General features: G+C 35.9%; 2 protein-coding genes across 6 annotated transcripts; both read right to left on the reverse strand.

The window, feature by feature from the left end:
• Positions 1-1,159: 1,159 nt before the first annotated feature.
• On the reverse strand, positions 1,160-5,420 carry LOC109093231 (N-alpha-acetyltransferase 10-like). Of its 2 annotated transcripts, XM_042712768.1 has the most exons (9): positions 5,232-5,420; positions 4,742-4,840; positions 4,606-4,664; positions 4,413-4,463; positions 3,784-3,829; positions 3,554-3,669; positions 3,436-3,480; positions 2,878-2,962; positions 1,160-1,536 (listed from the first exon to the last, which is right to left on the reverse strand). In XM_042712768.1, exons 1-9 carry the CDS (start codon positions 5,250-5,252, stop codon positions 1,333-1,335), a joined length of 726 nt encoding a protein of 241 aa, XP_042568702.1. In that variant the 5' UTR covers positions 5,253-5,420; the 3' UTR covers positions 1,160-1,332. The 2 variants fall into 2 exon arrangements, with proteins under 2 accessions (XP_042568702.1, XP_042568703.1); XM_042712769.1 differs by lacking the exon at positions 4,413-4,463 and having other exon boundaries at positions 5,232-5,419.
• A 605-nt stretch (positions 5,421-6,025) lies between these two features.
• Positions 6,026-18,313, reverse strand: LOC109092714 (glucose-6-phosphate 1-dehydrogenase-like). 4 transcript variants are annotated; one of them, XM_042712770.1, is made up of 14 exons: positions 18,158-18,266; positions 17,601-17,633; positions 16,656-16,774; positions 12,132-12,169; positions 11,890-11,998; positions 11,592-11,809; positions 10,798-10,956; positions 10,487-10,612; positions 9,981-10,074; positions 8,580-8,766; positions 7,658-7,893; positions 7,401-7,477; positions 7,229-7,321; positions 6,026-7,135 (listed from the first exon to the last, which is right to left on the reverse strand). In XM_042712770.1, the coding sequence occupies exons 1-14, from the start codon at positions 18,177-18,179 to the stop codon at positions 7,045-7,047; spliced, it is 1,602 nt and encodes a 533-aa protein (XP_042568704.1). In that variant the 5' UTR covers positions 18,180-18,266; the 3' UTR covers positions 6,026-7,044. The 4 variants fall into 4 exon arrangements, with proteins under 4 accessions (XP_042568704.1, XP_042568707.1, XP_042568705.1 ...); XM_042712773.1 differs by lacking the exon at positions 18,158-18,266 and adding an exon at positions 17,965-18,111; XM_042712771.1 differs by lacking the exon at positions 17,601-17,633 and having other exon boundaries at positions 18,158-18,313.
• Between the last annotated feature and the right edge of the window lie 806 nt (positions 18,314-19,119).

The following is a 19,119-nucleotide window of genomic DNA, read 5'->3' on the forward strand; positions in this document are numbered from 1 at the left end:
TGCAAAGTAGAATTGCAATAAAAGCATATAACATTACTGCTCTCTACTGGACCACAGTGAAATCTCATTGTATTAAAAAGTATTTCCATGCATGTATTTTAGACATGAACAAGACGTAAGGTAGATATAACTGACCCTGAGTGAGTAACATTATTAACCACCCACGGCACTCACTATATCACACATAGTAAGCACCCCCTGCATTTATATCAAGGCGTGTTTTTAGTATTTTTTAGTCGTTGGGAACAGTGATAAAGATGAAGTGGAATATATCAGAGCAATATCAGAATAAGTTTTTTGTGACTTTTAGTTCCTGTGTTCGCATTAAGGTCATCTCTATGCTAGCATAATCCTAAACGCTAAATAAAGTATTTTTTACAGATATTTAAACATTCTTTTTCAGAGGAAAAATATTTGTGACTCATCCTGCACTATATACTTTTTGTCGAATTACTAGTTCCTCAGATTGCAGGAGTAAAATGGTTTGTTCTTAGTTTATTGCATAAAATAAAACTTATTATAGTTAAATAAAATGTATTATTTTGTCATAATTATTATGAATATTACAATTAATTATAAATTTTTACAAAATAACCTCTTGGGATAATTAAAGAGTTAGTTATGAGAACTCTGTCATCATTTACTTACCCTCATGACCAAACCTGTATGATTTTTTTTCTGTATAACATAAAATAAGATATTTTGAAAAATGTTGGTAAACAAATAGCTTGGGTTTCCAACATATCTTCTTTAAAGGAATAGTTCACTTCAGAATAAAAATAAAATCCAAGATGTTCATAACTTTCTTTCTTCAATCACAAAGAAATGAAGATTTCTGAGGTAAATATTCCAGGATTTTTCTCCATATAAAAGACTTTATTGGTGCTCTGTGGGTTGAAGGACCAAACTGCAGTTTCAGTGAAGCTTCAAAGGGCTCTGCATGATCTCAGCCGAGGAATAAGGGTCTTATCTAGCGAAATTTCTTAAAAATGTATCAGTTTACTTATATTTATACTTATAAAACTTTCATTTTCTTAAAAAAATAAAATAATCTTATTTAAAAAAGACAAGTTTTGAACTAACAAACTATTAGCCATAACTTTCTCAATAATAAAAAAAAGTTTATTTATTTTTGCCAGGATAATGACACCACCACAAATGATATTTACTCTCCAATTTTATTGACAAATCTCCTCACAAATAATTTCATAGCTGTGATCCGCTTTTAGAAGCACACTTTCCTGTATTCTGAAAATAAAAGCATCAGAGCATATAAACACTATAAACTGATTTGAAACCTATATGATGGCTGTGAACACACGGAGATGTGAGTTAAGAGTCTGACGAGGAGTCTTTGACGTCTGTGCTTTCCGTGGCCTCGCTGACTTCACTCATTTCTTTACTCTCTCCTCCACTGTCTCCATCTCCCTCCTTCTCTCCATCCTGCACTGTCAGCTTCTCCACCAGGCCAGTAACAGACGTGTCCTGAGATGGAGGCGCCTCTGAGCCCCACAGACGAACACCTGGTTTCTGCAACTGCACATCAGGAAATCTTAGTGTTTTGTGTAGTGGTGATTCTTTTTATGAAAGTAAAAATGTCTCTACCAGTGTTTGCCACTGACTAAGGAAGCAAACCGGTAAGTGTAATGTGTTAAATGTGTTTTTTTTTTTTTTTTGGAGCAAGTACACTTGCTAATTGGTGTCAATGAATATGGAGAATATGGAAAATGGATCAAAAAAAAAAAAAAAAAAAAAACTTACAAGTAGCTTTTTAATTTTTGAAGGTGAATCCAGTGTAACCCTCTCTAATTTTTTTATTTAAACTCTATGGAAGGTGCGACTCAATTGCACTGACCAAATTTAGACGTGTGAATGTGTGATATCTGTAAACACTTTTCACCTACAATAATTGGGCAGTAATGATCAAAGATAAAAATATATATTTTTTGATTAGGCATTCAAAAACCAGTTGGCTCAAAACTCCAAGTTGGCACAAGCCTCCTTCTGAGTTCAACACAAACACAACAGCCATCATGACTACTGTTAAGAGTCCTAATCAAACAGTTGGGAAAATCCAGGAGGAGGCCAATTAGCGTGGTTTGTTTCCCAGATTAAAAAAAGATTTTGCCTGTGTTATTCTTCCACAAATGTTCAGTGGGTGTAGAGCAGGGGTGGCCAGCATTGGTCTTGGAGAGCCACAGTCCTGCAGAGTTCGCCTCCGATCCTAATCAAGCACACCTGAAGCAGCTGATCAAGGTCTAAGGGTTACCAGAAAGCTACAGGCAGCTGAGTTTTCATCAAGGTTGGAGCAAAACTCTGCAGGACCTTGGCTCTCCAGGACCAACGTTGTTGACCAACCCTGGTGCAGAGGTTCAGGTTATAATTTGGGAAATTTGTTTATTCATTTTAATTCAGGGGGATAGGGTAAAAAATATATATTTGAAGCTGCATTTATAATGCGTAGGTATATATAATCTTTATTTGACCCTCTAACTTTAGCACTCACTATTCTAACTCTATTCTTAAAAAAAAAAAAAAATCTAACTATCTTTCTAATCTTTTTGCATTCTATTTTATTTTCATTTATTATACAATTATAAAAAAAGACCTCTAACACTAGCTTGCTCTATTCTTTTTCTATTCTATCTGTTTTCTTCTTATGTATTATATTATTTAAAAGCCCTTGCTACGTGTACTGCGTTAAGTTAACTGTGACTTGTTATAGCACTTGTATATCATTGCTCTTTTGTTGATTTTGATTGCTTCCATTGTCCTCATTTGTAAGTCGCTTTGGATAAAAGCGTCTGCTAAATGACTAAATGACTAAATGACTAAATGACTAAATGTAAATGTAAATATAATTGCAACCCCACTTACCTCATCTGCCATCTGTGTGAGATTCCTCTTCATGGCATAAGCATCTTCTCCATCAGCATAATATTTGGGCTCCACTTCACTAATTCTGCAACACAGCACCATGAAAACATCTGGTTTGACTATGATACAATGCAGTATCACTACATACAGAAAAATATTCATGCAGTTATAAATGGTGGCTAAAACGGAGCTGTTTTCTCAGACAGTCTTGAAAATAGGTTTATTCTAGTGCTGTCAATTTAACACTCAGCTAATACAATTATATTAAAACTAACAGTTAATCATGCATGTAATCATACTGATGTTTCTGAAGCTGAACTACTTCTGAAGGGTCATTAACACAGAATGCCTTCTTCATCCCTCAGCGCTGTTTAAATGATTTACAACTTAAAAACACTAACATCTCACATCTTGTGGAAGACTCCTTCGTGTTACACTTCATCTAGCAGTTTAAGAAATCCAATATGTAATTAATTCATTTAGTTTTAATCAACTGACAGCCCACATTCATTCACAATACAAACATAATAGAAACGGGAAAAAAGTAGTGACACTCACTGAAACTTAAGTGTGTTTGAGTACAAGTGAAGAGCGGCCCGGTTACTGAAATACAAACAGAAACACAGTCAGGAAAATCTCTCAGGCCTGATATAATGACATAGAGTGCATATCCTACCTCTTCCTGACATGTAAAGAGACATATTTGGCATTGAAGTTCTCAATCATGGCTCTGCTGGCTTGATCCATCAGTTTCTGAGCCAGTCCGAGACGCCTGTGAGAGCGTTTAACTGCCTGTATTAACACACAGCAGTGCATTTATTCATACACATGCAGACCGGATGAAAGACGACATCAGCACAAATGACGAGAAAGAACAGCGAATGTTTTCAGAGTAAAAACACTAACCAGTGACGTAATGTGTCCATGAGGCACATCGTCAGGATCCTCCTCCCTGTAAAATATTAAATATGCAATTTACATAAAATAAAACAGATTGAATTTAACTAACATTTATTATTGAATAAACAATTAATAGATTATTACATTAATTATAAATATTTGTGCAATAAATACAGTGCAGCTTCAAAGAGCTCTACACAATCCCAGCCGAGGAATAAAGGTCTTATCTAGATTCAAAATTATTCAAAAAATAATTACAATTTATATACTTTTTAACTATAAAATGCTCGTCTTGCACAAGCTTGACTTCATGCATTATGCAATCACGTTAAAAAGGCCCAGTGTTTACAAAGCAAACATGCGGAGAAAGTCAAATGCCATTGACAAAAAAAAGCTCAAACAATTTTGTCGGATGATTTTGAAGTTGGAGGAGACTACCTTTCTGAACCGCAGTACACAGACAAAGAGCTGACCGCGCATGACCTTTCCAACGTGATTACGTAACACATGAGGTAGTGCAAAATGAGCATTCGTGGTTGAAAAGTATATAAATTTTTATTTTTTAAAGATTTCCTCAGCTGGGATCGTGTAGAGGCCTTTGAAGCTGCACTGAAACTGCAGTTTGGACCTTCAACCTGTTGAAAAATCCTGGAATGTTTTCCTCAAAAACCTTCATTTCTTTGTGACTGAAGACAGAAAGACACGAACATCTTGGATGACATGGGGTGAGTGAACTATTGGTTTGAGTATCCCTGTAACTTAACAACTTGGGGCATAACAACCATGCACATCTCACACACGAAAGCAATAAAGAACAACAAAACTTACATTTTAGCCAAAACATATCCCACTATCTTCCCATTCTCATCCTCTGCGATGTAAGACAGCTGGAAAACAAACAGGGCTGTTGAGTAAAGCAGTTCAGTGTGTTGTGTCTGTACACAGATGAGCGTCGGTCCCAGACCTGTGGCCAGGACAGGCCGTGGTAGAAGTAGTACTTCATCTGGTAGTTCTCTGGAAGACACAGCAGGTTGCAGTGCTGCATGTTCATCAGATCCTCCGGCTGGACACATGAAAAGAGAGAAGCACTGAGGCTATCTGCCACCTGCAGTACTGCTAAATCATGCACATAAAATACATTAACCCTAACATTCGGAGAGGAGCTGGGAAATGGTCGTGTATAACTAAATTATGACTGTTTTGGTGCTTGACTGACGTAAGAGTATCACAGAGAAAAGGCAGAAAATGAGATAAAGGTGCAGAACACGGTCACTTTAAAACTATTAAACTGCGAAGCGTGCACGACTCGTGAAAAAGCAAAACGTAGATATAATTTAAAAAAAAGACAATACTGAATAGACTCAGTGCCTCATCGTCCGGAACGCGTCTGTGATGCCCAAAATGTGATTTGAGACACAGCCTCTGTCTGAAGACTACACCGCTCACTTACTCACCCGCGCGTTGCGTATATTCATCTTGCCCGCTGGATTGCTTGATAAATATATTATACGATGTAAATATAGCTGTCAAATACACACAACGATTTTTCTATAGAATCGAATAAGCAGGCAGATGGACGCAGCTACACCTCTACAACCATGTTGTCCCTGACCGGAAGACGGATGTTCGGATACAAAAGTCCTTCCGGTGAAAACTATAATAAAAGTCCTTGTAAAAACCGATTGGAATTGAAGTTGCACGAAACCATTAATGCATAACAGGACTTATACAAAATTATTATTATATTATACATTATTATACATTATTATACAAAGTTATTTGTTTTTATTAAATTATTTATATTGTAAATACTATTTATGAGTCAAATTTCTCATACCTCCAGGCCTTCATTCTGTTTTTATACCTTTAATTTTATTAAATTACAGTTTTGTTTTGTTTTTTTCGAAAAGAATTTCCACTACTTTTCCAGTCTCTCATGTTTACTTCTTACGAGTTTTTAAATCCTTTTATAGAAATTGCTGTGATAGGATTTCCATGTGCATGACAGATAACATTTATGTATGTTAAGAATTGCACTCATGTGTACTAAAGTCTCTATAAAGACCAAAAAACAAACAAACAGACAGACATTTGAAAGGACAGTTTTCAGAGAATCCTCATGACTTTTCCAGGCCTGGACAAAGACTACTCACTCAGTAATTTTATTGCTATGTTGGCTTTACTGAAACAAGATATTAAGGGAATATGAACTGAAAGGACCAGATGAAAAAAAGCAATGAGAGAAATGTGAGGCATCTTAACTATGCTTTATTGTAAAAGTAGTTGTCTATTATAATAAAACAGAAAACACTGGGCAGAACTTTTACAGAAAAGTTAAATAGCTCACAGATGTTGAAGCATAAAAAAAAATGGATTAAACCAGAAATTAAAAATCCATCGCAAAAGCCAGACAAGCAGTACATCCCAAAATCTGCTGATAAATAACTTGGTTGTTTTAAATTCAGTGTTGTCAAAACACTGTTAAACGTCCATCTAGTAATGAAAACCTAAAGCACCAGTGAGCAGAAAGAGACCATGCCCAAATTAGGTTCACATTATGAGAGTGCTGTAACAACAAACATTACATCTCATCCATTAAATTATTTACAGAGAGATGTGGAATGTAATACATCTGTTTTAATAAGACTAGACATATTTGTGGCTCATTTAGCCAATCGGTGGGAACCTTAAGATACGGTGAAATGTCATATACATGCATGCATTCCTAATACCTGAATGTTTCTGGAATCTGTCTTTTGTGTGGTCCAATTATAGCACTTCAATAAGCTTGCTACAAAAAACAAATGCAACAAAATGTATGAACACAACTATCACTGCAGGAGCAGATTGAACTTTTATAGCAGCTTTCTGAAATGTGAGCAGCATTCAATGATAAGACTTTTGCTTGTAGAAAGAGGAATGCATAACAGAAGCTTTGTTTTTCTTTAAGAATAAAGAACAAAGGGAATGACAAAATGATGCAAAAGTGCATAACTAAAAATTGTAAATGTTAAGTCCAGTGAAATCTAGAATGAAATAATATGAGAAATGTTCTATAAAGTATTATATATAATAATGAGCTGGTTATAATTAATAACATCCAAAAAAAAAGTGTTTTCTAATCTTGCTGGTCCGTCTTTAAATGCAGTACAAACAGAGAGCATCTTTATATACTCAAGTGCCCTTTTCTCTTTTATTTCAGGCACTCATCTTGGGCTGATTTTTTTTAGACAGGCTTCAGCTCCTCGTTTCTGTCCTCATCTTCTTTCACGGTTTGTGTGGGTTCACCCATTTGTATGTCCCCTCGTAGCGGAAGCCCACCTTCTGTACCAGCTCATCAGCCTCTGCGGGACCACGGCTATGAGAGAGAACCAGAGAGAATGTGAGGCACATTACACATCCCTTCATGAACAATTTCTTAAATGAAAATAATAATAATAAAAAAAATAACCTTCCGTATTTGTATTTGATGGGTGGAGTCTTCTGCTTCTCTATCTGATGAAGAAGAGGAGTGAAGATTCTCCAGGCTTCCCTCAACTCATCACTTTAATAAAATAAGTCAAAATCAGAAATGGTTGTTTACTATAACAACATATTACATTAGTGTACTAATCACAACACACCTTCGTACAAAATGCATTTGACTGCCACAGAAGACGTCCAGAATCAGACGTTCATAGGCATCGGGCAGCTTAACGTCCTTTGAAAAGGGAGAGCAGAGAAAAGCACATTTATATAGAGAAAAGGAAGTAGCTTTAATAAAGATTTCTGGTTGAAATGAAGTCATTTTCTACATATGATATCCCACATATTATTAGTGAAAGTTGCCAGTTAGGACAAAAGAGACAGAGTATGATTGGATGAAAGCTGTGTGTTTTACTCTGTATCTGCTGTGGTAGGTCAGGTCCAGCTCTGTCTCCTCAGGGCTGAAATAGACTCCAGGTTTCTTGCTCATCATCTTGGCGTAGATGGCCTCGTTGGGCTGCACACGCACCACCAACTCATTCCTCCTGCACTGAGAGCTAAAGATGTCTCCAGGAACGTCTGTGAACTGCAGCCTCACCTCTGCCTTCCTCTCATTCAGAGCCTTTCCGCACCTGAGGATGAAGGGAACGCCTGGAAAGAGAGACGGGGCAATCAAATTGTTTAATGAAATATCAACACATTCACTGCCAGGAATATACTGCTGTTCAGTTTGGAGTCAGTGAGATGTTCTTTTGTTGTTAATGAGAGAAATTAACATACTTCTATTCAGCAAGGAAGCATTAAATTGATCAAAATAATAAATTGGCAGAAAATGAAAATCTATTTCCAGTAAATGCTGTTCTATTGAACTTTCTATTTATCATATCAGAATGATTTCTGAAGGATCATGTGACACTGAAGACTGGAGTAATGATGCTGAAAATTTAGCTTTGACTCAAAGGAAAAAATTACATTTAAAATATATTCAAATAGTTATTTTAAATTTTCACAATGTTGCTGTTTTTACTGTATTATTATCAAATAAATGGTAAGCATAGGAGACTTCTTATAAATTCATTTTTTTTAATCCAACCACAAACTTTTGAATAGCAGCGCATGTGCTAAAAGTTAATTTTGCATTTTAAACCTCAAAACAATTTTGTTTTCAAAACCAAAGGGTTAGTAGAGCTTTTCATTTGACTCATTTAAATCAGCTATTATAGCAGTGCAAAGAATTATTTTAATTTCAGAAACAGCCATAGCTGAAATACAGTATCAGATTTGTCTAAATTTTAGATCTTTGGCCAGATTGTAAAAATTAGCTAATTAGCACTTACCATCCCAGCGTTCGTTCTTTACATAAAGCACTGCTGTGGCAAATGTAGCCTGAGTGGAGCCTTCAGGGACAGTTTTGTCATCTAGATAACCCAGTTTAGCCTCTCCTTCTCCATCTGGATCTCCAACATACTGACCCAAGACCACATCGGAGAGAGAGACCGGCTCAATGCACTTCAGCACCTTCACCTGTAGAGGGACACAGAGAGCGTACAAAAAACAAAAACAAAACCGATATTAGAAAGGGGATCTACAGTCCCTGTAGAGAGCTATTCAGGATCATTCCTTTTTATCTCAACAAAAGCACTTCAGTTGGATGCTTCATTTTAACCAATGAGCTAAGCTGTGAATGACATGTGACTGAACACACACACACACACACACACACACACACAGAAATAATAAATATAACAACAACAACTCTTTGCAGCAGACAGGAAAAAGTCTTAAAACAACATAAAATGAATAAATAAACAAGGAAAGAGAAACCGCAAGTCTACTTCACCACTGTTATAAGTCTTCAATAAATAAATAAACAAACAAGAAAAATAAATCTACTTCACACTGTTAAAAGCCTTCAAAAAAAAAAAAAAAATCAAAAACAAAACAAAATTAAATTAAATAAACAAAAACATTGTACAAAACAAAAGGAAAAAATTAACAGGGACAGAGAAAAGCACAAGCCTACTTCACACACTTAAAAGACTTCAAACAAAATGAAAACTAATAAATAAACAAGGAAAGAGAAAACGCAAGTCTACTTCACAAATGTTAAAATCCTTCAAAAACAAACAAAAAAAAAAACAGTACAAAAAACTAAATAAAAATAAATAAACAGAAAAAAATCATGAACAAACAAATCCCTATTTATAATCCCTGTTAAAAGTATTTTAACAAAACAAAACAAAACCATACAAAAACTAAACATAGACAGAAAAAAAAATCTAAATAAACAGGGAAACAAAATAAACAGGAAAATCACAAATTTACTTCACACTGTTCAAAGAATTTAAACAAAACAGCCACAAATAAATATATAAAAGTACAAAAAAGAAAAAAAAAATTGAATGAATGAAAAAATAAACAAACCCTGACCCCTTTGTTACTACACATAATTACTGTCATAATATACATTTAAAATCAATTATTCTGTAGCATAAAGCAAAAATGAACACTACCCTGAAGCGTAATCTAGGAGCCAAGACCTTAATTTAGGCGATACGTGCAGTACAGTCCACCAACCTTTTATGCTAATGCTTAACTGTAAGACACAGGTGATGGATCATGGATATATTTGATATATTTGCTCCTCAAGGTTGAATTCAGGATAATTCACATAAGTGCCAGAAAAGAGTGCTGCAGGGGGCGGCTGTACACGGTTCATTGGCTGACCGGCTCGTTACCTTCTCATCTCTAACATCATCAGAGCTGGTGGATGCAGGTTTCTCCATGGCAACCAGAGAAAGCATCTGCAGCAGGTGGTTCTGCATCACATCACTGGAGACAGAAAAGAGAGGAATACATTCATTTGCAAATCATGCTTGATTAGAATATCAAAGTCCTCTCAGCCTTTGAAGGGATCCCTCATGAACAGAAAGTGCAATGAATTTTTAAACATTTTTTTGTTTGTCTTTGAAATTATGTGCATTTTCCCTTCATGCTTTATGTTTCTTTTTATGGACTACTTTTATGGTGCTTCACACAATACGCTTTCATTGTATGGAACATTTTGTGCAAGCATGAAAAATTTCTTTTTTTATGTGTTCCACAGAAGAAAATCATACAGGCTAAATTAATCAAACAGGTTCAGTTTTCAGCAGACTATACTTTCATAATATGCAACATTATGAATAATATGAACATCTTGGTTTCACAGATGCAAAAATGATCTCAATGCAAGAAAACTAACCGAATGATACCAAAATCGTCAAAATATCCTCCCCGGCCCTGGGTACCAAACGGCTCTTTGAAAGTCAGAACCACACACGCCACACTGTCCCGGTTCCAAATGGGACCAAATATCCGATTTCCAAACCTTTAAGGAAATAGAAAAGAAAACTGTAACTAATGAAACACGGAGACAGATGAAGAGATTCTGGTGGAGTTTAACCCTTAATTATGCACAAATGACAACTGTGTGTGACAGCCAGTGAAAAGCAGCAGGCAGAGAGGGATGAAAAGAGTGATTATAGAGACAATGTGAAATGGAAAGAGCCACACCTGAGAACCATGAGGTTCTGGACCATCTCTTTGCCTAGATAATGGTCTATACGGTAAATCTGGTCCTCCGTGAAGAGAGAAGAGAGATGACTGGTTAACTCCTCTGAGCTCTGCAGGTCACGGCCAAAAGGCTTCTCCACGATTATCCTGTTCCAGCCTCTAAACACAAGAAATATGCTGCATGTGAAAAAAGCCTTTTCTGGGGCAAAATCATATACTCAGACAATTAGAAAACTGAACACCTCACATCTAGCCTGTGATATTTATTAATTATTAATATACTATTATAGTATTTATTAACATTTTGAATGAGCTTCTTTTTTTTTTTAAATATCTTAAATGTTCAAGCTTTAGCAATTTAGTGTGTTTTTTTTCCGCCCAATTTTATTAGGTTTTGTGTTAAACTTATATTTAGCTTTAAATTATTTTTATTAGTTTTAGATTTAGAAATGTTATTATATAACAAACTTATTTCATTAAGGTTAGTTGTCAATGAAACATTTCTAATTTTTGTTTTAAGTTTTTAATCTAATATTTATATTTTATTTCAGCTTTATTTTAATTAACGAAGGCCATTTTTAATATATGGTCCCTATAAATGGCTCAGATGCCTTATTTATTGTAAGGGTTTTTTTTCTTCCACATGACTTTTTGTCAGTCAGGTCCAAATTGTACCATTCAAGAACGTAGCAAACTCTACCCAACTTTTGGACATGATTTGCCTTGCATTACAAAAGCAATCACATCAATAAACAAAAATGAAACAAAAGCAACTGCATGTGTTTGCTCCTCACTTGCTGCTCATGCACTGATGCTTGATGTTCTTGGTGACGTCGTGGTAGACGCTGGGCGGCAGGGCGAGGTAGAAGAGCCGGTTGGCCTCAGCTCCTCCAGGCAGAGACAGCAGGTGAGTGTTCAGGCTAGCGAAAGAGGATTCATCCACGTACTTCCCGCTGATGTAAGAGTTTCTGCTGAAGAACGCAGTGAGCCGCTCCGCCTCAGAGTCTGCCACCTAAAGGGAGGAGAGGACAAATTAACACACATATACAGTAAATCAACAAATGCACATGGAGAAACTCTCAGAGCTGTGACCTTCATGTAGGGCATGCAGGCTGCGCGAATGGCATCCACGTTCAGATCAGAACGCGCAAAACCCACAAAATATGTCTGTTCAGGAAGAAGACCGTCTCTGAACAGCCACCTACAAGAGGCAAACAGAAATAATAAATAAATGAATAAAATAATTTAAAAAAATATCTTACCAGATCCAAGTGTTGAATGGTATTGCACTAAACACTAATATGTGTAAAAGCGTGTTATATCTGAGTACTCACCACAAAGTTGGGTAGATTTTCTTTCTGGCCAGATCTCCCTACAAAAAGAACACATTTGATACATCACGGTACAATTCATTCATGTATTAATGGGGGCACTGTTTTTCATAGTGCAACATTTTCAAAACTAGTTAATCACATCAGAGAATTTGAAAGAGAAAAGCTGATCGGTGATCAGTGTTAGATGATCTTAAAGGCTAAATGATGAACACAGGACCCAACCAAAAACTACAACTGCCCCAAAACCAAAACTCTAGCAAAAATGTACACAATGACAACAATGTTGGGAATTTATCCCACTTTACATTTGTAAACCAATTACTTAAAAAATAATAAAAGACATATCATTACTGACACCTTTAGGGAGAGTCTTCTCACCAAATATTTTCTGTAAAGATTCTTTGGAACAATATTTAGTATGATGACAAAAAGCCAAATATTTCATTTTGGAAACATGTTGTTTTTATAATATCATGCATAAATGGATCTGTATACAGATATAGTATAGATCCCTCACAAAGAGTTCATTATATTATATACCTGTGCTTGCTGTACTCCTAAAAGTACTCCTGAAAACTGAGCAAGAGTATGATAAATTTATTTATTCACTGGAGCCACAGAGTGGCAACTTTTTTTATATTCACATTTCTATTTTTGGTCGATGACACACTTTGTTTCTCTATTTTTGTGCAATGTGTGCTTCTATTTTTACACCAAGTTGACAAAAAAAAAAAAAAAAAAAAAAAATCATTTAAAATGCATTTAAAAGTTTTTTTTTTTTTTTTTTTTTTTTTGGAAAGTAGAACACAAATACTGATAACCAATACTGATTTGCACCGGTATACAGTATACAAATTTTGTACAAATGCTCTCCAGGATAATAATGCCCCTCTAATATCACCTGCATCTGACTAGCAATAGCAAGTTGCAACATCAACTGGTTGAAAAGTAAGTTACTGACATACATTCATTCTGAAGTGTCATCACTGCTTTTGTTGTGTAGTTTTTCAGGGTTGAAATCAAAAGGCTACTAGCTACCTAAAAACATCCTGCAAATGGTAAATACATCTACAAAGGAAAGCAATCTGCATTTGTTAAACTATTTAATGGGGTCTGTAAGTCCAGCCAAGCAGCTGTTTTTAAATAAGGTAAAAGCCTAGTCCCTTTATTGTCAGCTCACTGTGATTGAAAAGGAATCAAGTCCGAGGGAACTGCCATAATTCCTGTCAAGTAATAAATGCAAAATACACAATAACAAGCTACAATGTAGCTTAAAATAAGAGTCGACCCATCCCTGCTCCATGTGATTCAATCTTCTCAAAGGTCACAATCTCAGCAGAACAGATCCACACCAATTCAGACACATGAGAAACACTCGCAGCATGGTGAGACAGCAAGATTCAGTTTGTCTTGGCTGATTTATGACATTGTGGGAGAGTCCCATTTCTCCAGATACACATTATTGGGGGGACATTAGTAAATCTATCAGTTCATTTATTAGTCACTCCTGCTGCTTTGCTATGGTGAAAAGCACTCAGTAATGGTGACTTGACAAAAAATCATCCATGACCTTTTAGCATGAAGAACGCAGAATAATCATACTTAAAACAAACACACAAAACCAAGCAGCCAGAGAAACTGTATGTATTTGTTCTGATAGTGACTACAGTGTGTCTAATGAAAAGTGTTATGCTTTACACTAAGGCTATGGGATTGATTTCCAGAGAAGCGGATGAAATGATAAAAAGGTACTTTTAGGTACTACTAAATCTAATTCACTTACAAAAATCAAATAAATATTGTCACGCAAGACAATATTTTGAGACATCCCTGTCCATTCCTTTTATAAACGTTTTTCTTTTTAGCACATTAGCTTTATCTTTATGTGAGTATTTAAATTAAGCAAACCATTAAAGGCCTAGCTTAACTCTGTTACTTTGTCTGATTTGTGCAAAATGTCTTGATTATTATAAAGATGCATTTTTTTTTTCATTGTTATATAATGGCGAATGATGAGCAGACTCCACATGTAAGCAGAATTTCTATAGCACAGATATATATATTTTTTTTATCAAAAATGTGTAATGAGTTTTAATTATAATTAAGTGTGTCATTTGCAAAGCTACATAGCTAATGACAGCTACTCACAACTGTACAAATTTACAATGTGACACAATTTGGTAATGTGACAGACTGGCTGGGGGTCGATGCACTGAATCGAAGTGGCTCAAGGTTAGACAAATGAGGTGATGTCGCATCTGCATTTTAACATGGTTTCTTGAACAGACTCAATATTATGCCATAAACCTACTGAACACCATGCCAACCAACGAACCAGACGCGACCATGCATATCCCTCTCTCCACCATCTTTCTGACCGCACCCTCATCCCAAACACAAGCTCGCTCTATCACCTCGCTCTCCACACCAACTGAAAGAAAAGCGCTGACAGAGAGTGATATTGCATAATCCAGCTCACTCGCACCTATTTAAAAACCCAAACAATAAGAACAGGAAAAGCCAACACTAACAAAGATCTTTTCACAAAGCAGTTGTGTAATCACAGACTAGTAAAAAGTTGAACAAAATAAGGAGGAACAAGAAAAAACTATATAGCCAAAAAAAAGGAGGAAGCGGGACTAAATTTCATCACAAAGTTAAGAAGAGCAACAGTCTCGTGAGAAGTGTAAAAGTTACTAGATGCAAACTTCATTTTGATATTCTAAACACGTTTTTTTTTTTTTTCCATACGTCAGGTCTTTCAGCACTCATCATCACAGTTTATGTTTCCATGCTGAACCTAATCAAGGCTCGATACAGTAAGTCTTTCATCACGACTAGCCAATCACAGATCTTCTGTCACCACACTTGACCAATCAGCTTTCAAGGCCTTAAGGGTTCATGGGCTGTGAACTGAACTGCTGAATTACTCAACCACTGTTCGCTCTGGATGATAAAAAGAAGCCCTATGTTGGAAATGTCCCTTCATGGTTGCATAATTTCTGCTGTACTTCCTTGTACAACACATCAAGGCCATTTTATTAATTCAGAGAAATCTGAGACTTTCTTCCTTTATTGCTTCAGCAGTTAACAGGCTGTGCTGTAAAACAATAAGTTGTGTAACCAAAGAAATTAGAATGTACAAGAAATAATATGAAATAGGAACTAAGTCATCATTAGCATGATTTTGAACAATTTCAATGACTTGACTCTTCATAAAGGTTTCCAAAGGGGGGTTTTGCAATGATGCATTAGAAGAAACATTTTTGGTTCCCCAAAGAACCTTTATGTAAATAGTTATTAAAAAAAAAAAAGTGTGAAGAACATTTTAATAATCTAAAGAACCTTTTTGTACAATGAAAAGTTTCCATGGCTGTTAAAGGCTTAAGGTCTAAATTCTGGTTGGTGTCATATTCTGAATTTGATACTTATATGTGTACAGGCATCAGAATATTCCTGTACACTTTCTTTCTCGCTCCCTTTTTTTTAAAAATGCCAATACACATGTGTGTTTTCTTTTCTCAAAGAGTCAAGACGCTGCCATTGGTTAGTTTCTATTAGAAAGTTTTCACAATAATTTAATTAGGACTCTAACACTTCTTACCTCCAACAATCCCAAAAACACCACCATGAAATGGAAAGCATGGCACAAACATTAATAAACACATGCAGTGATATGTAACTAGAGCAACAGAAGAAAAGCGAGGGGATGAAAGTTTGCTGCAAGGACTGGTGGGAGAGAGCTGTGATGTCAGTTTACAAAATGGCAACAGAATTTTAATATGTGGAAACACTCATTCCACAAACTATGTGCAATCATGGAAAGTGTGATGAAATCCGGTGATGCACCTGTGCCAGTTGCAATGTGCATTTCATTGTGCTTTACAAACTGGGAAGTTGTGGGGAGTTAATAGGGAACACTATTAACTAAGAGTGTTCGCACAGCAAACTCCTAATTTGCTGCTTATTGACAGTAAGTAAGGTAGCTGTTGTAGTTGTTAAGTTTAGGTATGGGGTAGGGTTAAGGAATCTAGAATATGGTGGTCATTCAGAATAAGCCATTAATTTGTGCCTTATAAACACTAATAAACAGCCATTGTGTTTGTAATATGCCTGATAATATGCAACTAGTTAATAGTGGATATTTTTCCCCAATCTAAAGGGTCTCCATTTTCTAAATAAGGTGTGTACATGCAACAAATTTATGATATTCCAGGGATGGGAATCAGAATTTGTCTTAAACTGAATCTGGCAACTGGATCGTGGCGTTTACATGATTCAGTACTAAACAGAACACTTCCGATTTTTAATTGATTTCAGAATACTGATGTGCATGAAAAATGCAGTCACTCTAATAAAACAAAGTCACCCAAATACATGAATTCACACAAATTTGGAGCTCATCAGTAGATCCAAAGTATACAAAATGAGTGACAGTTCATGGTTGCAGATGAGACTGTATCAATTCCTCATTTGTAGAGACAGAGTTTTTAAAACACCACACAAACAAACACCGAGACTCACTGAAGCCCCCATGATGATGAAGATATGAACGTCAGACTGGTGAAATTCTGCATCATCGTGTAGTTCTTTCCTCAGCTGCCCAAACACTTCAGAGCGTGAGAGGGGAAGGCTCATCTTGTCTGCCAAGAGGTCAGAAAGAGATTAAACCGCAGATCTCATGTTGTCCTTACATTCATACGGTCAGATTGAGTTATATTACAGCCGTATCATTTCCATTTAATAGGCCAAATTAAAAATAATTTTCTTTTGTTTAGAAATAGTTTTTGGCACATATAAAAATATTTCTAAAATAAAAGTTAATTAAAATAAATAAGAAAATAAAAAAAAAACAGGTCAGTGGAAATGTTGGCAGGGCAGTTAGCAGACAGACATCAGGATGGACGATAATGCTGATACAACACATAATAAGTTAATCACAACAAAAAATGCAAAATAACACTTTTATGTATATGTTAATGAGCCATCGCAAACCTCAAAATGCCTAAATAAAGAAACTGATCTATCTCTACTGAAAAAAGTGACATGTAAATTCACATACAAAAGGTATTCTCCAAAGAGCACTTTAACTAAAGCTGCCCAACACACACACACACACACACACACACGCACACAGTACAACGTCAAAGGCATTAGTATGAATATTAAACAAGTGACACAGTATCAACAAATAACACAACAGATCAACCACAGAGCAAGCTTGGTAACTAAATGGTCTGATTATGAAGACACACACTTGGAAAGAAAGTAGTCTAGATAAATGATATGGATTTGATGAAGTTATTTCACATGCAATAATTCCTTGCCAATGCCCCAGTCACTTCTACTTTTTAGAGAACATATAAACAACACCAACTACAACTGTTCTAACAATTAACTAACTAGAAATTTGGCAAGTCACATCACGTAACTACTTGAATTGGGAGGACAAACAAAAAAAAGTCCTACCACTGTGTTCAGGGACTGTAGTGTGTGCTCTCTCTGTGGCATACAGGAAAGGTACACATATAAACCTCGTGTGACACAAAAACACCTCCCTCAAACCCACACTCTGAACTTAACATGCATGATGTTATTAGCACAATCCCTTATTTAACAGGGCTCAGCCTGGCACTGACTGGACTTACAGCTTGCTAATAATTTTATGCAATGCATCGCATTCACAACAAATGCCTTAAACATAGATATCTGGAATAAATGTAACATCAAACTGTACATGATAAAGCTGGTGAAGTAAATGCTGAACTTAGTAGACAGCTGAATATACACTGCAGAATCAAACGCACTCACTGCAGGACAGCATGCTACTTACTTATATGCTCTTTTCTTAACAAAACAAAAATAGCAGGATTAAATAGCAGGCTAAACTTAAAGAGGTGTAACAGACTCAGCGCAAAAATGTAACAATAGCGACTAAAGTGCCATTCTTTAGGACAGTTTCCTTCTTCCCTGTTACAATGACACGACGGGGTTGTGTGATTTTATTGGTGGAGAGAGGAACTCACCAGCGCTCGCTCGACTGCCCATCACTGCTGGAGAATCACGTCACCGCGCAAACGCGCCGAGGATAAGCGAGGTGGGCGGGGACAGACTGCAGGAGGGAGGGGCTTGTGGAGAACGACCCACGCAGGGCGGTGATTGACAGCTAAACAAGCTGAATGCTCTTCGGTCCAGTGGAGAGCGCGCATGCGGAAGATCCAATGAATGTTCAGTCCTGCTGAAAAGAGTTAGAAAAAAAGTCTAATAAAAAGCTCTGGAAGAATGTCAGCATGACATTGCAGATAAAAACAAACAAACCAACCAAAATAACCTATAACATATGTATTTAATAATTGCAACAATTAACCATATTCGCATATATATTTAGTATAAATGATTTAGACATGTATTAACATTACGTTAACAACTGCAGAACAAACAGCTACTCTGGAAATAAAAAAAAAAAAATATATATATATATATATATATATATATATATATATATATATATTATTTTGCATTAGCGCCACCTTGCGTCATAAAAACAAATAATTAATACACTAAAACCTAAACTACAAGATTTCAAATCGAACATTTAATGTCTAAACTAGACGTCAGTATTTTAATTGATTTAAAAAAGTGTTTTTCTAATGTGTTTTGAGCATAGTAACACATTATGCTGAGTGGTTGCGAGAGTGGATGCTAGAATGTTCTGGGTTGTGAAGTCATTGCAACTGAGTTCTGGGTGGTTTCTAATGCATTATTGGGGTGTTCTTCTGGGTGGTTGCTTTGCTGTTGTGTTCTGAGTAATGCCTTAACAACAATTTAGAACACCCAAGCAACGCCATAGCAACCACCCAGAACACAAATACATTGCTAAAGTGTTCTAGGTTGTTGCTAAGGCATTGCTTTTGTGTTCTGGGTAATGCCTTAGCAACCTAGAAATGCATTAACAGCAACTCTGAATACCTTAGCGATACTTTAGCAA

This window comes from Cyprinus carpio, chromosome A23 (genome assembly GCF_018340385.1).
Source record: "Cyprinus carpio isolate SPL01 chromosome A23, ASM1834038v1, whole genome shotgun sequence".
Lineage (NCBI taxonomy): Eukaryota > Metazoa > Chordata > Actinopteri > Cypriniformes > Cyprinidae > Cyprinus > Cyprinus carpio.